This window comes from Petaurus breviceps, unplaced genomic scaffold (genome assembly GCF_028583685.1).
Source record: "Petaurus breviceps papuanus isolate PSGF00001 unplaced genomic scaffold, PetGlider_PUasm1.0 38, whole genome shotgun sequence".
NCBI lineage: Eukaryota > Metazoa > Chordata > Mammalia > Diprotodontia > Petauridae > Petaurus > Petaurus breviceps.
The window spans coordinates 26,554,005-26,574,966 of NW_027186304.1; the positions used below are offsets into that span (position 1 = coordinate 26,554,005).

Below are 20,962 nucleotides of genomic sequence, written 5' to 3' on the forward strand. Positions count from 1 at the left end.
GTGAGCAAAGGACATGAGGACATATCATGAGCCATTTGTCAAATGGTGCCCTCAACACAGTATAAAGCATTTCACCTACCTTCCTAGCTAAGTGAGCGGTCACAGAGCTCACACGAACACAAGCGCCATCAGGCTCAAACCAACGGAGTTTAGTTCAGCAATAATTTGGTGTTGCCCAATGTGGAGCCTACAGTCAATGCTGTCACTATTGCTCAGACAGACTACCCATTTCTATTCCACCTGCTCCCCTCATTTTTGATCTAACCTCTTCCTGTGTGTTCTTGGACACATATTCTAATTTGCCACAGAAACAGTGTTCCAAGAGCTACATTTTAGGAAGATAGTGGATCAGGGAAGACTTAGGGGAGAAGTGAATTCAATTCAATTCAATGATCATGTATTAAACACCAAGTACCAGGCAATATTTTGGGGGCCAGGGATATATACAGCTCCTGCCCTCAAGAACCCTACATTCTACTGGCGAAAAACAACATGTATACATAGAACAAAATATGAAATATATACAAGTAATTTATAGGGGTAGGTCACAGATCTAAAGGGAAGGGGAGTTTGTTAATAACAGAATGGACTCCAGAGGGCACAAAGTTAGGGTAGGGAAGGGTGGGACATTGGCACCACAAGAAGGGATATGACATGGTTATGAAGGAGAATGGAGTAGTGGTCAGAGAAGGGAACTTTGGCTTAGAATGATAGGGATTCTTTTTGGCACCAAAGGGCAGTAGATTGCCAACAAAGAGTAGCAAAGGCAATATTTATCTGATTATCAGTCTCTCAGAAGTCCTGCTTTGATGGTCAAAGCAGGGGACAGTGAATTACTGGATCTAGACTGGTTATAACCATATATTAGACCTGTTCTCCTTGAACAAGAAGAACAGAATATATGGCAAACCCTGGAGGAAGCATTAACATTGGTCCTTCTCCTGGGTAGAGGAGGAAGGACCAATAATAATGGTCACTATGAGGTGAACCCACATACATGTCTACAAGCATACACTACCTTTGACCATAAGAAGAAATGTGAATGAGAATGGTTTAACCTTTTTTTCTTTTTGATCCTAGAGTGCAGAACTAGTAGCAATGAATGGGTGGAAACTGCAGAGAAACAGATTTAGATTTGAACTGGATATGAGATTAAGCTAGACCACCTTACAGCTGGTGCTAACCCATGATGTGATTCTTCCTTACTAGAAGGTCTTCCATTGGTGGCTGGATGTCTACTTGTCAAATACATGATAGAGTGGATTCTTGTGAAGGTATGGATTGGACTGTACAGACTCTAAGGTCTCCTCAAACTCTAAAATTCTGTGAACTTTCTAAGGATCAGGCAGACCTATTGGAAGAGGGTACCCCATATAAAATGGGTGCCCCACATCAGTGGATACAACATGGTCATTTCCCTTCTTGCAGCATGGTCTAAATTTAATAACAGTGTGGTAAGAAAGGGGCAAGGTATAATAACTGTTGGAAGATCCCTTTTCCAGCATTTTCTAGAACTTTGCAATAAAATAGTAGCCCCTGTTGGCTATCTATATATAGCACATATATATGGAGTAATTTGCTTAGGGCTGCTAACAGGGGCCAGCAGGACCATATTCCTTATGAGAACTGTCTCCTCAATAATAAGGTCACCTTACATGCAGAGGAAACCTAGCACAAAAATCTATCCTTGTGTCAGTGTTAGTACTTGACATATAATGGAATCAGTAATCCATAAATGGATTTCATGCCTGTTTCCCAGATTACTTTTGACTTCTAAGCAGATTCAGAATACCAGTCCCTAAATCAAAGAAATCTGTCATATGCTTGATAAGAGACAAAGCCTTTTGGACCCAATTTCTTTTATTTCTCAAGTATATGGCAAATGATAAAGAAAAAGAGAGTGTATTTTTAATATACTCACATGTGAATTACTTTAGGAACTGTTGCAATCATTTTTAGTTTTGTATACACATAGCATGATCCCACCCCATACATCCCAAAAAAGATGAATAGACAGGTGAACTGAAGTTTGATTACATGGTAGCTTACTCACAATTAACTGCTTTCCAAACTGGTTTCTTCCCTGGTACCTGTACACCATTTGCAGGAACAAGAGATACTGGAACTGGATCAAATGGAGGCTATAAAAGATGCGGAAAAACATATTTTTTTTGTTTGCTTAATTTTTAAAATTCTGAACTTAAACACAAAAAGGGGCATTTTCATGCACATAGCTGAACATAACAAGATTCTGTATGAAACTATGCTTCTCCACAAGGTGCAATGGAGAGCATGCTTCACCTGGAATCAAGAAGATTGAGTCTGTATTCCACCTCAGATGCTTACCAGCACTGTGAGTTAACTTCTATCTGCCTCAGTTTTCCCTTCTGTAAAAGGCGGATAATCATAGCACCTACCTTCCAGGGCTGTTAGGAGGATCAAATGAGATAATAATTGGAAAGCACTTTACAAATTTTAGAATTCTATATAAATATTAGTTATTATCATTATCTAAATAATGATTGCTTTATAAAATATGTGTATGGATATACACATATACATATGTACATATGTATGCATACATACCTATTTACATACATACATACACGTGTGTGTGTGTGTGTGTGTGTGTGTGTGTGTGTGTGTGTGTAGTCAGGAGGACCTGAGTTCAAATCTGGTCTCAGATACTACCTGTGTGACCCTGAGCAAGTCACTTAACCCTGTTTACTTCAGTTTCCTCATCAATAAAAATGAGCTAGAGAAAGAAATAACAGACCCCTCCAGTATCTTCACCAGGAAAATCCCAAATGGGAGTCACAAAGAGTCAGACATGACTGAAACAAATGAACAAAATGGATATATATAGATACGTGAATGTGTGTGTATATATGTATATCTGTACGTGTGTGTGTGTATTACTTTAAAAACTGAGCAGCCAGTTTGTGCTTCCTCCTGAATTTCCTCCTGTTCATTTTTAAATGCTATGATGGCCCTCTTTTGGGGGACATTTTTATTGCTTAACCTCCCTCCCCTGCCCCTGTATCCTCCAATTAAAAATGAGAAAAAGAAAGGGAAAAAAAAGACTTGTAATAAATAAGTACAATCAAGAAAAATAGGTCCACACAAGGCAAGCCAAAAATGCAAGTCTTTTTCTACCCTTCTATCCCTCACCTCTCTGTCAGGAGGTGAGTAATATGCTTCCTCATAAGCCCTCTGGAGTCATGGCTGGTCACTGCATTGATCAGTGTTCTTGCCTTTCAAAGCTGTTTGTCTTTATGATGTTGCTGTCCTTGTACAAACTGTTTTCCTGGCTCTGTTCCTCCCTCTATATCAATTTATACTACCCAGAATCCCCTGGAATCATCTCCTTCATCATTCCTTATAGTTCAATAACACTCTGTCACATGCACATGTCACAATTTGTTAGGCTTTCTCCCAATCGTCTTAAGAGGCAATCTAAGTCATCTCCTTAGATTCTAGTTCTTTTCTCTGCCTCCCTCCCCTCAACCACAAATATATTTCTATAAATATGAACAGACTAAAGGTCCAGCCGCCATTTCAGTCTGCTAATTTTAATACAGCAAATGAGTGCTCTTTGCACATTGTTCATTCTAATGAATTCTGCCTTCATTTCTGGTAAATCCTTCATTGGTTTAGCTCACATATGGCTTCCAGGGAAGTACCATGTATTGATCAAAATCTCTGACCTTCTCAACTATTAATGTGTTTGCATATACTTTTATACATTTGCCTCCTTGATATAAAGTTTAAGAATTTATTAAGTGATGATTCCACCTTTTTTCACTCTAACACCAAATGCAGTTTAACAAATTTAAAACTGGAAGGGATATCAGAGATCATTAAACTTAACCTCACCCATTTTGCAGATGAGGAAAGTGAGGCCCAGAAAGGTTAAGTGAATTGTCTAGGGCCACTCAGCTACAAATATCTGAGATAGGATTCCAACTCAGGTCCAGCTACTTTGATTATCTTTATTCTGGGCCAGGGCATCCTTACTGAAAATGACACATACTTACATTATAGTTTATTACATTATATTAAATTACAATTTCAACACTGAACTCCATGCAAACTATGGTAAGATAATGTTTATGAAGGAGCTGAGCACTAGTATTTTCGGAACTGCTTTGGTCTTTAAGATCTCAGCGGGCGCTGAATTAGTCTGAAATAATGTATGGAAGTTAAGCACATGTGATAGCAGTCTTGGCGCCGTATCCTAATCTTTGGGTGTTGTTGGATACCAATAACCGGTGTATACACATTAATACAGTCTAGGTAAGCACAGATACAAAGCGTTCTTCATGTTTTAAAATGACCCTCCTGGAAGAGTTCATGATCGGCATATGTAAACATGGCTGAGAAAATGTCTATTTAGCCAACAAGCCTTTGCACATTATACACAGACCAAAAATGTGAGGCTACACTTCTTTTATTTCCCACCAGAGCCTGGTGTTTTCTCTATGTATCTGGCTCTGAAGCTCATTTTCTTTTCCATTGTGTTCAAAGATAGCTCTTATCCGTGGTTTTAATTTTTTTAAGCTTTATCTCTGGCTGCTGCAAGGCAGCTGTTTATTGAATGTATTTACCATTTGTCCAAAATTTGGAGGGAAAAAAATACCCCCAAATAATTGCAAAAAAGTTCCAACTTATAGCAACTTTTATTAAGGTAAGCGCTTAAAGTGAAGAAATATGCGCTTGGCAGTTGAGTGGAAAAGGCAAAAATGGTCCCACCCATGGCTATGTATCCCCTTTATTAAACCAATAATGTCCATGTTTCACTAAAAAATAAAGTGCTGGTGGTGCCACCTGCATCTCAGTACTGAGCATATGGCAACTGAAATTCAAAGACTTCCTTAAGTTCTCCAACTAATCCATACTGTGCCATGTGTGGATTCACTGTGTGCAGTTATAACGTTTGCAGCAAACCTCACAAACATACCTTCAACTTTTATTTCCCAAATACATGTAAAAAATATTTTAATATTCATTATTTTAAATTGAATTCCAAATTCTCTCCCTCCACCCCTTGAAAAGTCAAGCAATATGATATTGATTGTATATGTGAAGTCTTGCAAAACATATTTCCATATTAGCCATGTTACAAAAGAAAACATATACACACACAAACATGCATACATGTATGTGTGTGCACACACAGACAAAAAAGTTACAAAGTATGCCTCAACCTATGCTCAGAGTTTATCAGTTCTTTCTCTGGAGGTAGATAGCATTTTTCATCATGGTTCCTTTGAAATTGTCTTAGATCACTGTACTTATCAGAGTAGCTAAGTCTTTCACAGTTGATCATCCTTACAATATTGTTATTACTATGTATAATAGTCTCCTGGTTCTGCTCATTTCCCTTTGTATCAATTCATATAAGTCTTCCCAGGTTTTTCTGAAACTATCCTATTCATTATTTCTTATAACACAATAGCATTCCATCACAATCACATACCACAATTCCTTCAGTTATTACCCAATTGATGGTCATCTCAATTTCCCATTCTCTGCCACCACAAAAAAGAACTGCTATAAATATTTTTGTACAAATACATACCTTCAACATTTTAACACAAGTTTAGTTACCAGAGGGGGTAAGATCCCAGAACATATTCCCAAGTTGTCTACTTTGTTTTATTTTATTTTTAACTTACGAAATAAAACAAGCATTTCCACAATATAGTACAGTATGTACAGCTTGCTATTCTTTTCAAATATACAATAAAATTATCATATAAACTTCTTTTCTTTCTTCCCCCTTTGCCCCACTCTAGAGATGGTCATCATTAGATACAAATAGGAATATATGTAAAATTATTCTACAAATACTTCTATTTATCAGTTCTTTCTTCCTTTATGGTTAATTTAGGTATTTATAATAGTCAAAATAACTTATTCACTCAAAGTCATTCTTAAAACAATATTATATATGATGTTCTCTTGGTTCTGCCTATTTTGCTCTTCATTACTTTATAAAAGTCTTGCTATATATTTTTTTAAATCATTAATTACAGCATAGTAGTATTCCATCATTTCTTATAGCACAGTAGTATTCCATCACAATCATATACCACAACTTGTTCATCCCAACTGATTGGGTATTCCTGCAATTTCCAGTTCTTTGACACCACAAAGAGAATTCCTATAAACATTTTAGAACATATAGGTTCTTTTCCTTTTTTCTCTAATTATCTTTGGAAATAGACTAACTAGCAGTATTGTTGGGTTAAAGGGTATATAGGTAGTTTAATAATTCTTTAGGTATAATTCCAGAATGCTCTCCAAAAAGGTAGGAACAGTTCACAATTCTAACCACAATGAATTAATTTTTTTTCTACATCTCCTCCAACATTTATCACTTTCCCCTTCTATCATTTTAGTCAAACTGGTAGGTATAAAATGATATCTCATGGTTGTTTTAATTTGCATTTCTCCAATCAAGAATTATTTGGAGCATTTTTTTTCATATGACTATAAATTGTTCTGATTTCTCCTTTGGAAAATTGCCTGTTCATATCCTTTGACCATTTATTAATTGGGGAATGACGTGTATTCTTATATATTTGACAAAGCTCTTTATATATTTTAGATTTGAGACCTTTATCTAATAAACTATGTATAACCCCCCCCCCCCAATTTTCTGCTTTCCTTTTTATCTTGGCTATATTTGTTTTATTTGTACAAACCCTTTTTAATTCAATGTAATTGAAATTATCTATTTTACACCTGATTTTACTCTATTTCTCTTGTTTATCCATAAATTGTTCACCTATCCATAAAAATTGTTGGGAAAATTGGAAAGTAGTATGGAAGAAACTGGGCACAAACCAATATACTACACCATTTACCAAGATAAGGTCAAAATGGATACATGATCTAGATATAAAGAGATTTTACAAGAAAACAAAACCCTACTTACTTAACACAATTGATATAATTTCCCCTCCAACCTGTCCCTCTCCTAAACTTCTCTATTTCTATGGGGAATACCACCATCCTCCCAAGTTAATGAGGCTCAAAACCTTAGAGGTATTCTGGAGTCCACCTTCTCTCTCATCCACCCCTATCCAATCAGTTGAAGAGTCCCATTAACTCTATCTCTACAAAATGTCTCCCATTACCTCTTGGTTGGGCTACTATACCAGCCTCCCATTGATGTCTCTTCTTCCCGTCTCTCCTCTCTCTAAACTTTATCACAGCTGCAAAAGTTATATTCCTAAAAATAGATCTGACCATAATAATCCCCTAACTCAAAAATTTTCAGTAACTCCCTATTGCTATGAAGATAAAATTTTAAAAACTCTTCAGCCTAGAATTTAAAGCCTCCAACATCTGGTTCCCAGAACTACCCTTCTTCTTTAATTTCATATTATTTTCCTCCCCACACTGTCCATCCCAGTCAAATTGACTAGCCCTTTTGCATATATGATATTTCAACTTCCTGTGAAGTTTTGCACAGGCTTTTCTCCCATGTCTGAAATACAATATCCCCCTTCGCTCTTTTCTTTTGAAGTTATCAGAAATCCCTATTTTCCTTTGAAGCATAGCTAAGGTGCAACCTCCTCTGTAAGACTTTTCTGAGTTCTCAAGATGTTAGTGCTGCTTCATATTTTTGTATTATTTTGTTATTACTTATCTGTGCACATTTTACAACCCTCAGAAAGTAAGCTCCTCATGGGCAAGTATAACTTCTGATTCAGAGAATATGCTGATCTGCATTGGTAAAGGGAGTTCTGTCTTTCGAAGTACTGGGGAAATCTCAGATCCTGTTTTTGTCCTTTTTTTTAAATATGCAGCAATTAACACAATACTTGGTACATAGTAAGCAATTGATAAAAGTTTTTTCTTTCATTCATTTATTCATATCAACATCCCTCCCTTTTCTCCTACCCATCCAGTCATCCTTTCCACCAAATACTCAAGAGATGAGGGAGCAGAAAAGAAAGGGAAGAAGTGTGGGAGGGAGACAGAGACAGCGAGAGAGAGAGAGACAGACAGACAGAAAGAGAAAGAGAGACAGAGAGAGAAAGAGAGACAGTGACAGAAAGAGAGAGAGACAGAAAGAGAAAGAGAGAGACAGAGAGAGACAGAGACAGAAAGAAACAGAAAGAGAGAGAGACAGAAAGAGACAGAGAGAGAGAGAAAGAGAGAGACAGAGAGGTAGAGACAAAGAGAGAGAGAGAGAGAGAGAGAGAGAGAGAGAGAGAGAGACAGAGCGAGAGAGAGAGAGAGACAGAGAGACAGAGACAGAGATAAAGACAGAGACAGAGAGAAACTGACATACCAACTTAGTCTGATATCATAGGTCCCCCACTTTTGAAGAGAAAAGAAGTAGCCAACTTTGGTCATCATAATTATAGAGAGTTTAGTTTTCTTCTACTTCACAGTTGTAAACATTATATATATTCTAGAAAGAGGCTTAAAATCTCATTGGGAAGACAAAACAATCATTCATGGAATAAGAGTATAAGGTAAGTGTGTAATTAAGCACTGACAGGAACTATAGTTTTTTAAGTATTTAATGGCTTGATAAGTTTGGAGGAGAGGATGATTGATAAGGGATAGAGTAAAGAATCATGGCTTCCTAAATGAAGTGGGACTAGCAGAGGTAGAATTTGGATAAGCAGAAGATGGGAAAGGGCCTTCCAGTCAAAAGCAAGAACATGGCCAGTGGCATAGTCATGAAAACAGAAGAAATGGAAAAGATCTTAGAGGTTAGGGACTGACTACTGGAGTGAAGGTAGCATGTGGGGAATAGTAGAAAATTAAGTTGGATAGAGTTGGAGCAATTATGGAAGGCTTTGAAAGCCAAGCTGAATAATTCAGACTTGCCAGAGTCAGCAAGAGGAAGCTATTGGAGAGTTCTGAAGAAGGATGGAAGTAATTTTAAAAGAATATTCTCTGGCAAAGAAATGGAAGTGGTAGGGAAGGGAAGAGACTATAGTCAGGGAAGCTGCAATAATAATTGAAATATAGAAATTATTATAGGCACAAAGTGATGAGGGCTTGAGCTAGGGTGTCAGCAATGGGAATGGAAAAGGAAGGAGGGATATGAGAGAAACATCAAAGAAAATTTGATAGCATTTGATAACTGACCTCGTATCTGAGATAAAGGAGGAAAATCAAAGATGGGAGGTTTGAGACTGGGTAACAGAGAAAATTGTGTGGTTGTGAAAAGTAATGAGTTAATAATGACATTTTGAACAAAGGGATAATATAGACTTAAATGTTGCAGTTGCTAATAGGCAAAGGAAAATGGAAATTAATTTTCTCTCTCCGTTTGCTTTAGTTCCAGTGACCTTGAAATTGCTTCCTGCTGAGGAAAAAATCCAATTTGTATCTAACAGAGAAAGGTTAGGACTAAAGGGAATAACATAAATTGCATTTGACTATGATCACCTTGGTATGGTGACTAGGGCCTAAGGGTGAGCAGGAGTGTGAGTCAGAGAGCACAAACCATTCAGACAGACTTGACGTAAGGGTGGACACAAATCACTCCTCCCGGTACCACTCTTAAAAAAAAAAAAAGATAGGCACATGGCAAACAGCTGAAATGCAAAGGGGGCGAAAATAGGCAGCCTCACTGGAAGCTGTTGGTTTTACTTATAGAACGGTATGTTTCTTTGAGGAGCTTTAATGATTTTCCTACTTCTTGGTGGATTTCACTTCAATGAATGAACAAATGATTTTTATTAAATACCTACTAAGGGCCAGACACCATATTTCCTCTTTAAGGCCCCATCAGCATCGTGGGTTTTCCAACTGAGAAGGATGAATATGGCCAAGTGTATGCCATGAAAAGAAAGTCAAGGGCAGCACGATGTAGGACAGTGGTTCTCCAACTTTTTTTCCCTCATGGCACACAGCATACAAAATTTCCATGAAGTATTGTAGCCCTCTGGCAATACTCCAAGGCAGGCTGGAGACTGGTGCATACACAGATGGCCTTCAATAAACAGCAATATTTTTGTGTGTTCCTTGGGAGCTGAAGGTCTGAGATTGTGAAATTAGTGCATATGTGTAATAGATGACTCCTATTTATTTTTGTGAATACTATTTTTATGGTACGTATGCTGGGTAAATCAAATTAACACTGAACAAAATTTTATCTCTATACATACACTTTTTTTTTTAATCTGTAGTAACATCCAAAATTTGAAACTCAAGGCACACCATTTTTGAGAACCACTGGAATGGTAGAAAGAGTCATGGATTTGTAGCAAAAGAGTCAGAAGGACCTTCCAACTCTGAAACTTTGTGATACCATGATTTTTATGAATTCACGTAATCAGAAATTTTTACCTTAAAGATTATCTAGTTCAATCTCTTCCTTTAGAAGCTTAGAGAGTTTGAGTGACCAATTAATTTAATTACTCTAAGTTTTACTATCCAGTCCAACAATTCTGTTTTTAATCAACTGGATCTATTGATAGACTTGTTTCTTTCCAAAAAACAAATGTTCTGTCAATAAGCCTTTTTTAGGGTTAGCAATCATTCTCTTTACTACTGAAATACTAGACAATATATAAAGATATAGTCTTGGAGATAGATATAAAGATATATCTACACACATATATACATACATACATAGATGTATATATCCATACATATACATGCATATATACTTACATAATAAACTGCATGTATATATGTGCATATGTGTGTATGTGTATATGGGTATGTTTGTGTGTGTACTAAATGTAATCTAATTTCCTGGTAGAATCAGAACAATCAACTAACATTTATTAAGCAGGTATTGTGTCAATCTCTGGAAAAAAAAATTTTTTTTTAAAGTCTCTCCCCTTAAGGAACTTAAGTTCTATGGGGAAAAATAATATGTACACATAGAAATATATGCAAAATATATATTATTTAATTTCAGGAGAAAAAATGCTGACAGCTAGAGAGATGAGGAAAGACATTAGGAGGCTGTATTTGATGTGTACTTAATCCAGTTTGTTGGTCTGTCATTTCAGTTGTGTCCGACTTTTCGTGGCCCCATTTGGGGTTTTCTTGGCAAAGATACTACAGCTGTTTGCCATTTCCTTCTCTAGCTCATTTTATACAGGAGGAACTGAGGCAAACAGGGTTAAATGACTTACCCACGGACACACAGCTAGTAAGTGTCTGAGGCTGGATTTGAACCCACAAAGATGAGTCTTCCTGACTCCAGACCTGGCATCACTTTGCTGCCCCCATCCAGTTGCTAAACCCTAAAATAGGCAGTCAACAGAATTAACTTCTCAAGATGTCTTGGCCATTAAGGTCAGGAACTAATTTAAAATACATTAAAAAAAGAAGTAATTATAATTATAAATGTTTTACTTAAAGCTTGTCATTGTCAACTAAACTTACTATTGTAAGTAATGTAACTATTTACATTTAAATTAGTTTCGATGCCTAAAGTATCATAATCATTTTTCAGTCACTCTAAGTACTCAAGATTCTTCATCCATACATTTTCATTAACTTTTCTTTTTATGTGAAAAGCCGTGTGTATTCCTTTTTCTCGTTCTATTTCTTATTATTTATTATTATCTTATAAGGGTTTTTATTTTATAATTTTAAAAATTATTTTACAAGTATCTCTTTTGAGACTTCTTTATACAGTATTCCCCATGTTAGGTCCATCTTAATTACATTATTATTAGTATTCCATTGTGATTATATATATATATATATATATATCAGCAATTGCCAAATCTCATTGTTTCTTCTTCCATATCATCTCTTGGCATACACGCCCCTCCTGGCTTCTCCTCTCTCACACACCTAGTCACTAACCTATTTCAGGCCCTCATTGCTTCTGAACTGCTTTCTCTGTCTCCATTCTCTCCCTATTGCAATATATCCTCTAGTCAGACACCAAAGTGGTTTTCCTTAGGCAGGTCTAATCTTGTCACTCTCTTATTCAATAAACTCCCCTGGCTGCCTATTACTTAGAGGATTAAATGGAAGTTCTTGGATTTGGTTTTTAAAGCTCTTCCTAACCCAGCCCCACTCTACCTTTCCACATTCATTCCAACTCCTCCACCTCATCCACCCTGCCACTCCCTGATCACCTCATGTTTTCTTTTGTTTGTGTTTTATAGATGTCTCACCCAAAAAAATACTTTGAGGGGAGAGGTTATTTTGCTGTTGTCTCTGTATCCCCAGCACCTAGCACATATAGAGGTCCTTATACATGCTTAATGATTAACTGATAGATTTTCTTTTAGCTAGACCTCTGATTTCATTAATATAGGGAATTCCTGGTGAAAAGGCTGTCTTTGCAACTTAGAACTTTAGAGTGACTTGTCCAGGAAGACACAGACTGGATCTGAGGTCTTTTCCTCTGTGGCTGACTGTACCAAACTGCCTTTTATCATAAACAATTTATATAATCACTCCCCTATTATTGGACATTCCTGTTTTTCCACCAATTACATATAATGCTGCTATGAAAATCTATGAGTGGACAATATAACACTTGGTGTTTTATGCAGCGTGGAAAGAATGATTCTGGTTGAAATGAAACAGCCTGGGATCGCTACCACAATTAGGTGTTTTGTTTTAATATTAACTTGTTTTTTTCTTTACCTTGAAGAAAACAAAATCTTTCACAATATGGCTAAGAAGTGTTCATCAGGCTTCCTGATAAATATATTTGCATCTGAGATTCTGCTCTCCAGTTAAGTATTATTAAAAATGAAAGTACCAGCATCATTCAGTGACACGCAGCACAAAAGAACTCCCATTAGAAGAGGAAATATGAATAGCAGAAAGTTGATGCAGAGGAAACAGTCATGTCTGCTAGAGTCCTTTTTCCATTTAGACAAGTCATACAAGACAAGCAAGGGACCACAGGGCCAGCGGAAAGAACCAAGTCATCAACATCTTATAGTGACCACTGAGTCCCAAGGAAAAGAAATCTGCTGTTGGGAGGTGTAGACATGCTCAGGCTCTCAGAGCTTCCCTTTTTCAAACCAACCCCCCAGAATATTTCTCCTCCCTCCCCCTCGCCCACCAGCAGCACACACACTCTGGATGAGTTGCTGGCAGCAGAAATTAGGTTTGAGGGTGGTTAAGCAGAATGCGTTCTTGCCATTGTTCCTGGAAGATAAAACTGCTGTAAACAGCTGGGAGCTATTATGAGAGGGACTGAGCCAGCAGGATTCAAATGTATTTAGAAAACAGGTTTTCCTTTTAGACAAGGCCCTCAAAAGATGTCTCTTTGTGTGGAGGGTACCGATTTTTTTTTTCTTTTACTGAAGTGGTATGTGTTTTACCCCCCTTTCTGGTATCGGTTTTTTTTTAATGGCTACAACACAACCAAATGAAGAAACATAAAAAGGAGGAAATGCTGCATATCCATTAAAGAGAAGGCAATGTCTCCTCTTTGTAAGAGTCATACCTGCACCTAAGAATGCTTTTTTTTCTGGTTAGATTGTCCTCTCTTTCCAGGTGGCATCTTTGTAAGATGCTAGATTAAGTCAAGATTTAAAAAAACCAGGAAGGAATTAGAGCCTGGGGAGGTGGCAGGGTTAGTCAAACAATTCACTGTAAATTCAAACTGTAAAATGCATGAGAGAGATTGTAGGGGAAAGAAACTGTTAGCAGGGAAACTGGCTAAGAGATTACTTCAATAGTGTTTGAGGCATATGACATCACTTACTTCTCTGATGAGTTTACTAGACTGATAGGTCCCAGGAATGCTGTAGACATAGTTTATCAGGAATTCAGCCAGGCATTCAACAAGGACTTTTACAACATGTTTGTGTACAAAACAGAGAGATCTGGGATAAATAATGGTACAGTCTGGTAACTTTGTACTAGAATGACCAGGCTCAAAGAATGCTGATAAATGGATCAGATTCTTGATTTAACCTGACAATGTCTTTCTATTCCCATAGCTGTTACCTTAAAATAGGTTCTCATGGCCACTTACTTAGACTGCTATTCAGCAGTTTTTCAATCCAGTCCAACTCTTTGTGATCCATTTTGAGGTTTTCTTGACAAAGATAACTGGAGTGCTTTACCATTTTCTTCTCCAGCTGATTTTACAGAGGAGGAAACTGAGGCAAACCTCTGAACATTCTGTAATAGGTCAATGTCCTCCCTAAATTATAGCACCAAAAAATAAGCACAATACTGTAGATTTAGTCTGAAGAACTATGACCTCCCATATTTTGTCCACTCTGCCATTCACAGCACCTAACATCACATTACCCTTTTTAGCTTCCATATCATATTATTGACTCATTTAGTATGCGGTCAATTCAAGACCTCTACACAGTATCAATTCCATCAAACATCTTTTGATTTTCATTGATCAACAATGGTCACAGATTTCACAGAATTTATGACGGGTAGTAAAAACGCTTAAATTATCAGTCAAGGGTTCTAGGTGATACTCAACAAGCTGGACATTTCCTAAGATCCCAAATGATGTGATTAGTCAAGCCAAAATTGATGTTCTTTCCCCAGAAGTCTCCCTTTCCTGCCATGGCTGGGAGGCAAGAAGACCCAGGACCAAGGGATGCACCCTTCCCTTCCTGTTCCTCCTGCAGCATTGGGCCATCCCAATATGCTTCAGACCTTATCAACTTGCCCTGCCTCTATGTCTTACAGACCTGCTACTGTTATCTGACCTACTGATGTGACCTAAGTCCCCTTAGCCTTGCCAAACACACCACTGTTACACCCTTAAGATCTCTCTAGGCCTTTCCATCCACATTACAGAGCATTTTGAGAATAAGGACTGTCTCATTTTTACCATTTATATTGCCTGGTACAGAGACTGGCACATAATAAGCTTTTAATAATGCTTTCTCATTCATTCAATCCGTACACTTTCACTTCCTTTAGTAAAGGGGTAAAGCAAAGTGGCATAATTTCTGTTTATTTAACTAATTATATTATGTCACTATGCTTAAAGACTATCAGTATGTTGAATTAATTATATCTGTAAAAATAAAAGCAAGCTGTATACAATAGAGATTTCACTTTCAAATGCTTTTTCTTCCTTACTATTCATATGAAAATACTCATTTTATTTGGTATTAAGGTATTTTGGGTTTTTTTTAAGTCTATATTAAAGGACTACAAGGAAGTGAACTAAATCAACTTACTAAAATGATTAATCTGGAGTTTCCTTTAAGATGTAAATTTAATCCCATTTGAACTTCTGTGGCCTCAATTGTTCAACACTCATATCTATGGAGGCTATATGGGAGACAGGAGTAGGGAAGGATTGAGAAAAAGATGTAGATAATCTCTACTGAAGGAAAGGAGAAAACTCAGGAAAATCTTTTATTGAGATAGTAGGAGAAAGAGAAAAAGAAAGGAGGAAGAGAAGTATTGGGTGTGTAAGGTTCAGTGAAGGGTTTACTCTATTCATCTCAAATGGTCTTGCATATAAAGTATGTTGCAAACCTTAAAACACAATATAGATCTTGGCTATTATTATTCCAAACAAAAATAGCTGCTACTATTGCTGCCATTAAGATATCTCTACCTGAATCTGGGCCAAGGTTAACATGTCCAAAGCCAAGTTCATAATTTACCATCCATATTAGAACATTCTTCTAACTCTTTATTTCTATCTGTACAGTGACTTGGATCTCCCATGTTCCAACCTTGGGGTCATCTTGGATTCTTTTTCTCCCTCGAGACTTAATATGCAATCACTTACTAGATCATCATATACATTATTCTTTGTAACACTCCGACAATCTATCCCCTCATTCCTTCTCCCATTGGTGCCACCAAAGTACAGACTCTCATTACCCCCAACCTGGACTGAATATGTATTATACATAAAAATAGACATATGACAATAGAAATTAAATATGGCCATCTGCGCATCGATTGATGACTGGGTTTGCCAAAACTGTGGTTATTAATCCTCTTCCCAAGTGTTTATAACTTAGTTCAAACTGAAAGAATAAGTATTTTTACGTATGACTCTAACACCTTAATTACATATACAAAGGTTTTAAAAACTTCAAAGCAAATCAAGTGGACTTTTTTTGCCCTGTTAGAGAATAGGAAACACAGTAGACTATGAATTCTTGCTGGCTAAATTTGGGGGCAAGACCTGATTCTTACCTATATTTGCCATTTGGTGTCATTATTGTTATGGACTGGTCTTTCATTGCTCAATTAATGCCAGAGATTCTGTACTATTTGTAGCATGGATCAAAAAGACTCAAATGAAATAAATCATAATTAAGATATTCTTTCTTGTAAGAATCTTATGGCAAAAACAAAAAAGTGCATAGGCGTATTGTTTTCCTAAGAAGCAGATAAAATGTTGGCTTTGGGGTCAGGAAGATTTGAATTTGAATCCTGCTTTATATATTTACTATATGTATGACCTTGGGTAAGTCACATAACCTTTCACAGCCTCAGCTTACTCATCTGTAAAATAAAGAGCATAATAGCATCTATTTCACAGGGCTTAATGTGAAGATCAAATGAGATAAAATATGTAAAGTTATAAAGCTATTATATATGCTAGCTATCATGATTAGGGCAGCTACGTAGCCCAGTGGATAGAATACAGGGCCTGGAGTCAGGAAGATCACCTTCCTATATACTTACTAGCTGTGTATCCCTGGGAATATCACTTAACCCTGTTTGCCTCGGTTCCTCATCTACACAATGACCTGGAGAATGAAATGCAACTCTAGTATCTTTGCAAAGAAAAGTCCAAATGGGGTAACCAAGAGTTGGCCATGACTGAAACAACTAAATGACGACAACAATAAAGCTATCACGATCACCACTACTATTACTATTACTACTATTTCTGCTAAAGAATTAGGAGCATGTTTGTGTTTGATATATATTTCTTTGGGACCTGGAGAGGTTTTCTCCTGAACATACCCGATAAAATTCATGTCAAATAAACAAAAATTCTACCACCAAAAGCAAGACTAACATTGACAAAATGAATTAAATGGTTGAGGCAACCATGCTAATAATTGAGATAGACACCAAATGACAAACATCCTTTTATTGTCATTCTTGAGGAAGGAAGACCTGCTTCATTTTGGACAAAATCATAGAATCGAGACACTTTATTCACTATGAGATCCCTCTTTTTCTCTACTCTATACCTCAAACTCCCTTAATGTCATTCTGTCTCACTGAAAAGGAGATCTGAGATCCAGTAGGACTAAAGTCAAAGGGGTCCATGGTACAAAAAAAGATTGAGAACCCTTGGTCTAGTCTAATTCCCTTTTCTTACAGATGAGGAAACTAAACCTCACAAAGATTCAAGGTCCAAGGTGACTTTCCCAAGGTCAGGAATGCAGTAGTAAATCAGGATTTTGGATGCAGACCATTTTCACTAAAGCATATGATCTGAACTCAAATCTTTTGAATCCATTATACCAGCCTTTGTTTCCTATTTTATAATACACCCCTTGCCCCCATCCTGCCTTTTACTCTTTGACTTCCAATTGGAACAATACACAATACAGTGCTTTGCACAGAGTAGTAGCTCAATTCATGAGCTAGGAAGGCAAAAACACAGAAGAAGGAGTGATGGGATCTGTGTTTGAGTCCTACTTGCCAAATGTGGGACCTTGGGTAGGTCATTTCACTAAGCTTCTGAGCTTCAGCTTCCTCATCATAAAGCAGTATTGTAATAATACTGGCACTATGTATTTCAAGGGAATATTTTAAGGACTAAGTAAGATATTATATGTAAAGTCTACACAAATGTGAACACTGCTAAAGAATGAATGAATGGATGGATGGATGAATGAATAAAAAAATCAAAAACAGGAATAGAAGCAAGCTTCCATACAAAAAACCACAGCTCCAAAATAGCTATAAATAAAATGGAATTAAATCTTACATTTTTCACTAAATATGTGACATGTGTCTTTCACTAAATTTTGACATACATCTTTTTAGAACATTTAGAATATCTGATTAAAAATCCTGAGTCTCTTTCTTTGACATGATTTCCTTTCATCAGAAATATAAAGGCCATTAATGTACACCTACCATTTTAAACCAATATTCAGCACATTTGGAATGCCACATGCACGCCCCCACTGATCTGCTTGATAACAGGGCTTCATTCACCCCACTGCTTAGATTAGTAGTAAATACCACAAGCCAACAAAAAACTTGTGTCATTGCCAAAATAACTCTCCAACTTCCAGAAAGAGAGGGAGTGAATTTGAGTTTGGATAAGAGATTGCAGATGAAGGATATTTATCAATTTTAGGACGTGATCTGTAAAACTTTGTACAATGCTGCTGGTCATTTTCTTTCCAATTAAAATAAATTGCTTCTGCCTTACCTAGCCTTTGCTTTCAATTGAAAACAAATAATAAAACATTTTAGAGTGTACTCATTACTCACAGGAGACTCAGCAACTCCAAAGATGTCTCGGACGTCCCGAACTGAGTGTTTGTTCCTCTTCCTCATGGTTTGAGTATAGGTGTTATACCTCTTCTGGACTGCAGCTGCCTGGGTTCGAGTCAAGGTGGAGAGTAAGGCCTGTCCATCTTCCTCTTCAGCTCCTGAGATTAGTGTCGACAAACCCACATCTTGCAACCACTCGGCTTCAAGCTCTCCTTCTGTAAAAAGGTCACCAGAGAGGGGTTACGAACATGCTCTGGACCACGAGATGCCATGTTCCTGGGTGTATCAGGGATGGGGGAGGTTAAATAGAAAACATAATAAGGCAAAAAACAAAACAAAACAAAAAATCTTACCATTTCAAATGAATCGTTTCAAGAACTTATTAGAATTCATTTGTTAAAATCTATGTTGTAGAAAGTTGTCTAAAGGACTTAAAATACCTCTGTGTTTTTCAAAGAAGTATGCTCTCTGTTATTTGGTACATAATCTGGCCTAATGAATCAAATATTCTGATTAAATGAGAGTTGCCATAAGAACAAGAATGAGATTGGATGGTAGGTAGAACTCTGCCTCCATTATTCCATTTGGACCTCATAATAAGCCAGTCACCATTTACTGATGAGGAAAGAGAGAAACAGAATTGAAGCAGCCTGCCTGTGGCCGTATAACTAGGATATGTAGCAGGTAGGATTTGAACCGAGGATTGATACTGGTTTTTGTTTATTTGCTTGTTTTATTAAGGATGAGACCTGGGGTTTCATTTGTACATGGTATTCCTTTTAATTGATACCTTTTTTTCATTACCTTTACTTCCAAATATATCAATTCCCCTCTCCTCAGTGAACCATCCATTGAAATTAAGATCTGTTTTTTAGAAAGTGGGGAAAAAAGCAAATTAGCAAAATTAAGCAACAAAACAATTGAATCTGACACCACATTCAATGTTCTACCCCTACAGTCTCCCACCTCTGCCAAGAATGGGGCAGGGGCACTCTCTCACTTCTTGGGGTGGGGACATTTTTTCAAAGAATTAGAATAAAAAAGACATCATATTATAACTAAAATTTAACTAAACATTAGTTAATCTTTGATGATTAGATGATTAATGATTTTATGATGAAGAGGCAGTTCCAAATTATTCATTGCCTCAAGGTCATCATAATGAACATCAGTTTTCATTCACTGTACTGTAGGTATAAGCAGGCAGTAATGGAGAGTTCTTATTAATTAAATGTCAAATGACATAAAATGCATCATATATCCAAGAACTGCTTCATGAACAGGTAAGAGTGATTAGGAATCCTACTAGGCTTATATCATATCCCAAGGAGATTACAGAAATGGGGAAAAGATCCACATATGTGCAAAAATACTATGCAGTACTTTCTGTTGTATCAAAAAACTAGAAACTGAAGGGATGCCCATCAACTGAAGAATGGCTGAACAAAATGGTTAGTAAGTGTAATGGAGAATTATGCTGCCAGAAGAAATAACAGAAACAATGGATTCAGAGATACCTGGGAAGATTTATATAAACTGATTCAGAGTGAAGTGAATGGAACCTAGAGAACAATTTATACAATCAATTCTTATATTACAATTCCTTTGCAGCACTATAAATAAAAACATGGCGATAGACTTAAGAAGTGTGTGTGTGTGTGTGTGTGTGTAACCATCAGCTACTCCAGAAAATTGTCTCTAATTTATACTTCTCACCTCTTGGCAGAGGTGGCTGCAGAAAGAGATATTTTTCAGATGTTGGCAATATATAGATTTATTTTGCTTATTATACTCATATATATATATATATATATATATATACACATATATAAGAGGAGGTTTATTGGGGGAGAATGGGACATAAGGATAGTATGTTTTATAATATTTTATAAAGATAGTATTTTATTTATTAATAAAGACAATATTTTATTTATAAAGATATTTTATTAATGAAGATATTTTGTTTATAAAAGTAATATTTTAAAGGGAACAGAAAAAAGAAAAACAACAAAATGTTCTTTAATATGCACAGGAGAGACCAGAAGGCAGTTCAGAAGGGAACCCAGACAAACAAAGCAGTATGGGAGGAGCATGTTGCTTTTACCATATACATTTAAACAAAACAGTATATAACAGATATTCCACTGTCACATAAAATCCTCCTTTTCTTTCCACGGCATATGAACATGTTCCTATTTGTTGGTGCTTGTCAAATTCATCATAAAAATAAAGCATGTTTTAAGATGGTTTGGAATTAGCACAAGCTTCTAGCCTGATTTTTGCTTGAATAGTAACTGCAGAGACTTCTAAAGTACATTTTCTTAAGTAGGTAAATATTTTATTTGAAATTTGGTTTGTGCTACCCATTTGCTCCAGGAATTCCCATAAACTCATAGACAACTCAAAGAGAAAACTTCATCTCCACCCCTGCCTTAACTGCCACAAATATCTGAACTAAGTTAATTTCAACTGATAAAGTCTTCTTTAAGACTTGATCCAGCATTTTATCCCAGGAGAAAAAGTTTAAGCAAGTGCTTTTGTCTTCCTCTAGCGGGGAGATGTTTTTCAGCAA

General features: G+C 36.6%; 1 protein-coding gene across 1 annotated transcript in view; it reads right to left on the reverse strand.

Annotated features, from left to right (window-relative positions):
* ARHGAP28 (Rho GTPase activating protein 28) overlaps positions 1–18,619 on the reverse strand; it is a 65,171-nt gene extending 46,552 nt beyond the window's left edge. Inside the window, exons 1-2 of the mRNA XM_069099666.1 lie at positions 18,388–18,619; positions 2,054–2,141 (exon numbers count right to left, since the gene is read on the reverse strand). Of these exons, the coding sequence (XP_068955767.1) occupies positions 2,054–2,141; positions 18,388–18,453 (154 nt within the window). The 5' untranslated portion in view covers positions 18,454–18,619. The remainder of the gene's footprint in view (positions 1–2,053; positions 2,142–18,387) is intronic.
* Between the last annotated feature and the right edge of the window lie 2,343 nt (positions 18,620–20,962).